Source organism: Myotis davidii, unplaced genomic scaffold, assembly GCF_000327345.1.
Source record: "Myotis davidii unplaced genomic scaffold, ASM32734v1 scaffold37, whole genome shotgun sequence".
In the NCBI taxonomy this organism is placed as follows: domain Eukaryota; kingdom Metazoa; phylum Chordata; class Mammalia; order Chiroptera; family Vespertilionidae; genus Myotis; species Myotis davidii.
Window position 1 is genome coordinate 4,015,980 of NW_006289395.1, and position 7,728 is coordinate 4,023,707.

The 7,728-nt window shown below is 42.2% G+C and overlaps 1 protein-coding gene across 1 annotated transcript in view; it reads left to right on the forward strand.

Annotated features, from left to right (window-relative positions):
• Positions 1 to 7,728, forward strand: part of LOC102760149 (dynein heavy chain 9, axonemal) — a 194,745-nt gene that overhangs the window by 146,964 nt on the left and 40,053 nt on the right. Inside the window, exons 32-33 of the mRNA XM_015562544.1 lie at positions 1,788 to 2,004; positions 6,215 to 6,366. Coding sequence (XP_015418030.1) covers positions 1,788 to 2,004; positions 6,215 to 6,366 — 369 coding nt within the window. The remainder of the gene's footprint in view (positions 1 to 1,787; positions 2,005 to 6,214; positions 6,367 to 7,728) is intronic.

Genomic DNA, 7,728 nt, shown 5'->3' on the forward strand with positions numbered 1-7,728 from the left:
TTTTCTTTTTTCTTTTTTTCTTGTTCTTTGAGCTCTCCTCGCTGCTGCTGAACTCCAGGCTTTTGCGCTCCCTGCCACTCCACCTGAATGCTCTTCCTGCTGGTCTTCACGTGGCTGACTTTTCATTTGTGTTAGATTTGATGTTGGTTCTTCAGAGACCCTTCCTGGCCAATCTGCTCATCCTTATCTGGGAAGATCTTGCATGAAGTCCCTGAAGGATGAAAACAAGAGCCAGGATTGAGACTCCCCTCTGGGTTCTTTTGGGCCTGAACCAGAGGAGCAGCAATGGCTTGGGATAGAGAAAAGAAAAATACTGATGGTATGGAAAACATAACTCAAATTAATATATCAATAAACTATCCAGCCACATGGAAGCTCATCATCCTGCTACCCCAAACAGCCACTTAGCTGCCACCTTCATATTGAGCTTTGAAGGACCACTTTCCTTCTAATTCCATGGTGGTGGTATTCTAGAATTTTTGATACCTGTATCAATTAAATCTTTAAAAAACATAGAAGTTATTACTTATCATTTCTAAAAAAAATTTATTGTCCAACTACCCTGTCAATATTTCAGTACATTTCCCCTTTAGTTTACTTTTCTCTGCTATTAAGGATCTTCTAGTGCAAAATCAAGAAACCTGATCTACAATAAAGTTCAAATATTTTAGCTCATAACATACAAGACCTTTTATGATAGGGCCCATCCAACCTTTCCAGCCATCCTTCCTATTTTCAGCCAATATTTGTTCAGCATTAAGTATGTGCCAGATTCTCTGCTAGACATTTCAATATTGATAAGTGTTTAGATAAAGGATATAGGTATGGGGCACCTACCCTAAACTAAAGGATGTGTAGGGGCTGGCCAGAAAGGCAGGAGAAAGGATAACTTCTGAATGGAAGACACAATGTCTTGAAAGACATAGACACAGGAACGAGCATTGTTATAAGAACTCCAAGTAATTGTCTACCTGAAATGTGCATGTTCGGGGATGAGAGACAAGACTGGAGGCTGGTTTGGTGCAGACAGCAAAGGGTCTTGTAAGGCAGTCTAAGTATTTGGGATTTCACCACCCAAGCTATGAGATCCATGGAAGGGACAGAGTGATGGCAGTGACATGATCGGATTTTCATTCCAGTAAGCCTACTCAACCGCGTGGAAAGGTGAGCCTGAAGGCAAGCTAGAACAGGAGAAAAGACACCTTCAGGGCTACTGTTGTCCACAGGAACTCCGACTCCAGCTTCATCAAACCATCTGGCCAACCACACCATGCTCTGTCACACCACAACCTTTGTGCTGTTACCTCTGCCTGGAAGAGCCTTTCTGCTCATCTTTTAGGGAAACTCCTCTCTGAAGCCCAGTTCCAATGCCTGCTTCTCTGTGAAGACTTTTTTGTTCCCTTTATCCTTACAAATCAATTCTTTCCTCCTCTCTGTTCCCAGAGCACTTTATAGACTTTTCACATTATTATAATAATGTGTCAGCCTGGCTTGCTTCTCCTCCACACCATGAGATCATGGAGGGCAGAAGAGCCATCTCTGAATCTCCTTCCAAGGGTTTACTCTCTAGCTCGTTGTTGGCTAATCACTATGTGACTGAATGATGAATAAATGAATAAATGGATCATGTTACCTCTCCATTTAGGACCCCGTCATATCTTGAGGTCAATAACCCTTCCTCTGTCGCTGCCAGGTCTCACCTCAGACCCCAGCCTGGCTCACAGCAGAGCAGTTGGGATGTAGGTGAGAGGCGGGTGGGTCTCTGGCTGAGTTTCCTGTCTCCCCAGGTGGTCCAGCTGGAGGAGCTTCTGGCCGTGCGGCACTCTGTGTTCGTGGTGGGCAGTGCTGGTGCCGGCAAGTCTCAGGTGCTGAGGTCCCTGCACAAGACCTATCAGATCATGAAACGCCGCCCCATCTGGACTGACCTCAATCCCAAAGCAGTCACAAACGATGAGCTCTTCGGCATCATCCACCCGGCCACACGAGAATGGAAGGATGGTAAGGGAGGGCTAGCCCTAGAAGAGAGTTCCTGCCTTCCTCAGAGCCCCTTGGGCAGGCTTGAATGTAGTGGGGTGAACTGTGGAGGAGAGCACATGGGGCTGGTCTCTTTGGGATGGGAGAAAGAGGTGAGAAGGATTAAAGAGGAAGAAATCCATCTTGGTTTGGAGGGAAACCATAGCCCTTCAGTTCTCTCTCCTCAAAGACTCTTCCACTGTCCCTGGAGAGGACAAAGCAGGGCGGGCATTGGCTATAGTTCAGTGATGCTGCAGCCCACGTCATGGAGCCTCACACAACCTAGCAGTGGGTTGAAGGCATGATGAGCCGTGCAGTCAGCCTCACACAGAGGGCACCTCTTCCTGTGGGCACTGCCCAGGAGTGAGGCATCAGCTGTAGTTCAGTGATGCTGGAGCCCAGGTCATGGATCCTCACACAACCTGGCAGTGGGTTGAAGGCATGACGAAGGTGGGAAGTGCACGGCTCATTCCCAAATGAGCCATGCAGTCAGCCTAACACAGGGGGCACCTCTTCCTGTGGGCACTGCCCAGGAGTGATGGGGACGTTGCTACAGAAAACACCTTGGCCAGGTCTGACGATGTTAGCAATATCATTCATCTCAGAAGAGTCCTAGAACCATGGTCCCTTCTACAGGGATTCAGGGGGTCCCGAGCCCATGTTCACTCGGTGCTGACCTCAGCGTCACCTTTAAAGAATTAAATACCACAGGTACATGTTAGAAAGGGCTCCCGTTACTGACAGAGAAGTCCCTATGAGCCAACGGGGGCCTGACCTCTTTCTGAAACTGATGTAGCTCCTGGAAAGAGGAAACCTCACCTCCCTCCTCATGTCTCGGTGTCCAACTGCATCAGGGTCAAACTGGCTGGTCACGCCACCTCTCTAAATTTTATGTCACTGACCACTACTGAGGCTTAGCTTCTTTTCCTTCTAATCGAGGCGTAGCTTCTCTTCTTTCTAATTGCTATTAGCAATTGGCTGTCCTATGATTTCACTTCCCCTTAATATTTCTTTGTAAGAGTTCTTTATATATCAAAGACATTGGCCCTTTGTCTGTTGTAGGCATTGCTAATGGTTCCCTGGCTACCATTTGTCTACAGACACTTCATGGCCTGTTTATGATGCACTTTTTATTTTCATTTATTTATCTTTAGCTTAAGATATAGACACAATTTGTTACAGTTCTGAAGGCTATATCCAAAACTGAAGTGTGCACAGGGCTGAAGGCTCCAGGCAAGAATTCTTCCTAGATTCTGGTGGTTGCCAGCAATCCTTGACCTCTGGCTTGTCAATGCATCACTCCAAGTATCTGTCTCCATCCATACATGGCCTTCTCCCTGGACCATGCACTTTTTACAAAAGGAAATTAGGTCTCTCTAATCTTCTTAGTAGCTGGGATTCCTGTTTAGTTCATAATAGTATCATAAACATGTTCTTAAAGATTTTATTTCACATTAACATTTTTTATCCATCTGGAATTTATCTGCGGGCTTAGTAGAAGGTAAGGTAGAGAATCAACTTTATTTCTTTCCAGGTTGAGAAATGAATGGGCCAGCACTATTTACTAAGTAATCCATCCTTTCACCAGCTTGTCATACATACTGAGATCTGATTCTCAGTTTTCCATTCTGTTCCACTTACCTATTTATCTAATTCTCTACTAATGTAATTCTATTTTGCTTACAGTTATTTTATAACATTTTAATATCTGATGAGGTAAGTTCCTCTTCAATGTACTTTGTACTTTTCCTGGCTAGTATCAGACATTACTTATTCTATGTTAAATTTAAACTTGCATAATATAATTCAAACTTTAAATGGTATTAGAATTTTAATGAAAGTTTTATTAAATATATACATTAAATATGGAGAAATTGACAAAGAAGATTTATAGTAATCCCAAAGCTGTGTTTACTAAGCAAGAGAACTTTCAAATACATTGAATATATCCTTTTAAATTTTTTAGAAAAATTTGTTAAAAATAGAAATAAAGTAGGTTATGTTGATACACCTTTTTCAAAATTAGACAGATCCAATGAACAGAAAAATGAGTATAGACATAGAAGAATTGGGAAATGCATCATCAAACTCAATATAACATATAATTATAGAACTTTGCATCTTATGGATAGAAAATATTCTTTTCTTGGTTGGTTCATGGAACATTTCCAAAAATTAAAAATGTAGTTGGCCACAGAAGAAGCCATATGAATTCAAAAGTATCAATTTACAGGCCACATTCTCTGATAATAATACAATAGGACTGGAAACAAATAGCAAGAAATAATTTTACTATTTGCAAATCAAGAAATGCTCACTTAACTCAAGAAATACTCGCTTAACCCCCGGATTAAGTAGAAAATGAAATGCAACCTCTTTAGGAAACAATAAGAGAAGAACACTTCATACAAAAACCTCTGGGACACATCTGAAGTCCATGAGGAAAATAATCTGAACTCTTTTATTACAGAAGGTAGGTTGGAAATAAAGTCAATATCCATCCTAAGAAATTGTTCAAAGAATAATGAACTAAACCTAAAGAAAATTGGGAAGAAGAAACTAATAAAGATAAAAGCTGAAATTGGTAGAAAGGAACCAAAACTTCAAAGTAAGAATAAATAATTATAAATGTTGATTCTTTATGAAGACAAATAAGTCCATCATATGCATGATTAATGGGAAAAAATCAGGGTAAAAATATTAAAATTAGGAATTAGAAAGAAGACAAAATAGTAGCTATAGACAAGATTAAAATAGAAGGGACGTTTAATTAAATGACACATTTGAAAAACTAGAAAAAATAGATGGTCCCCTAGCAAAACATAATTTAACAGAATTCATTCAATGAGAAGTAGAAAATAAGTAAATGAATGAAAAGGAAATTTAACAATAGTAGCAGAACAAAAACACTACATAATTCCAAAATCATTTTTAAAAATCACCTCTCAATTTATTTTATAGAATCAGAAAATCTTGATATCATTATGTAGAACCAAAAAACAATAGCCCAATTTCACTTATTAATGTCGATTAAGACATTCTTAATAAAATATCAGTAAATAAAATCCAACATTATCTCAAAAGAATACTATATTTTTAGATCAATTATTTTTAAGTGTTAATATAAAGAATTGACAAGTTAAAGGACAGAATTCTTTGATCAATCAATAGTTGCTAAATATTCAATAGCTGTTCTTAATTTTAAATATTCTAAGTAAAATAGGAATAGACGGAAATCCCTTAAATATGAAAAATACTGTTTACCTAAAACCAAAAGGATAAAAAAGCATTCTGAATGATGAGAAACTAAAGCCATTTCTTTTCAAATCAAGCATAAGTCAGGGAGACCTATTATAACCATGATTATTCAGTATTGCTTGGTGGGATTCTAGAAAATGCTGTAGACAAGAAAATGGAATGCATGGTATAAATTGAGGGAAAGGAGAAAATTTATTTTTTGCTGCTTGTACAACTTATACCTAAAAAACTCAAGAAGCATTATTTAAAAAATCACTAGAATTTTTAAATTCTAAAGTAAGAAATTTTATTAAAGGTAACTAAACATAAAATAAATACATAAAATTTGGTAACTGTTCTCTATCCTAGCGGTCGCCAGTTCAAAATGGATATACAGGGGGAATTTCATGCAAATAGCAATAAAAACTATGATATATTTAGGGATATATTTGGCCAAAGAGATATATTGAAAACACTATAAAACTTTATTAAGGAACATAAAACAATATTTGAATAAATGAAAAGATATGTCATATTATTCATTGGGAATCCTTAGGTTCATAAAAATCAATTCCATCCACACAAGATATAAATTTCATGTAATGCCACACTGGGCCTTCTCCCAAAGCCTGCATTTGAAAGATTCGCCTGGGCCGCAGTTACAAAGGATGGGAACAGTACTTGTAAAGGCTTTGTGCGATTCCATCATGTTACCGTTGCCTGTTGAAATGATTTACTGGGCCCCTTCTCACTTAAAAAAGCTAGTTCTATCAGGTTTTGTTGTTGCTTTTCTTACAAAAAGTTAAACTGGAGCACAGAGGGGCACCTTGGGCCTGTCGAATGTTTGGTGGAAGAGCATACAAAGCCAGTTCTGACTGGGTTTTATTTACACCTCCACTGAATGTTACAGCCAATGGGGAAGGCCTGTGTTAAGAGAAAAAAAGACTGATGGTGAAATGGAAAATGAACTATCTGTGGTTCCTTTCAGGATTGTTCTCTTCCATCATGCGGGAGCTTGCCAACGTCGCCCATGATGGGCCCAAGTGGATTTTGCTGGATGGCGACATAGATCCAATGTGGATCGAGTCTCTGAACACTGTCATGGATGATAACAAGGTATGAAAGGGAGGAGGGAAATTATCCCTAATCACCTATGAAACCAGTCCCCACACACATTTAGAAATCATAATTTCACACAAGGGCTCATCAAAGTAAGGAATTATTACTGATATCTTCATTTTTAAAAAATTTCCAGCTTTATTGAAATACTAGAGGCCTGGTGCACAAAATTCATGCACTCCGGGGAGGGGGTCCCTCAGCCCAGCCTATGCTCTCTCACAGTGTGGCACCCCTCGGAGAATGTCCACCCCAATGGGGACCCTCACCCCATGGAGGCTTGGCCAGCCTGGGTGAGGGGCTGATGGCTGTTTTCAGATTGGCCACACCCCCTTTAGTGTGGGGTCAAACAACCAGTCGCTATGATGTGCACTGACCACCAGGGGCCATGCGAAGAACATGGTAGGCATTGGCCGTGGCAGGATAGTGGAGCAGGTGAGCGGGGGCACCAGACCAAGGCAGGACGCCGGTTGCTGTCATCAGGGCGAGCCTCTGGTGGTTACTAAAAATTCTTTGCTCCCATGTGCCACGGTCTCACCCAGCGCTCACACCTGCTGCTGGTGCCAGCCCAACTCACACCCACTGCCAGCACCCGGTGCCAGCCCTGATCGCTCAGTGCCAGCAGCGGGTGTGAGCGGCGGCTGCCAGCCCCAATCACCCCTCAGGGCTTCTCCACTTCCCCCTGCCCCTGAGGGGCTATCAGGGCTGGCAGCCACCTCTCGCACCCACTGCCAACACTGGCCCTGCTCGTACCTACCGCTGGCACTGCAGCCACCTCTCACACCCACTGCTGGTGCCCAGCACTGGTCCCGATCACTCGGCACCGTCAGTGGGTGTGAGCAGCTGCTGCCGGCCCCAATCGCCCCTGAGGGCTTCTCCACCTCTCCCTGCTCCTGATGGGTGATCGGGACAGCAGCTGCTGCTTGCACCCCTGACAGCACTAGCCCTGCTTGCACCCACTGCTGGCGCTGGCCCCAATCACTCTGCACCATCAGCAGGTGCAAGTGGGGCTGGTGCCAACAGCGCATGGGAGCAGCAGCAGTGGGAGCGGGGCTGCGGGCAGACAGAGGACCTGGGGCTGTAGCAGGAGGTGCTGGAAAGGGGCATGGAGGATGGGCAAAGAGCCACCCTTGTGCCCACTGCAGCCTTGCGGCCCACAGTTCCTTTCAAGGTGCATGAATTCATGCACTGGGCCCCTAGTATAGGATAATTGACATGTAGCATTGTGTACATTTAAGTTGTACAACATGGTGATTTGAAATATCCGTATATTGCAAAATAATTACTGTAATAAGGTTGGTAAACACTTCCATCACTTCACATGATTACGTGTGTGTGTGGTGAGAACTTCTAATATCTACT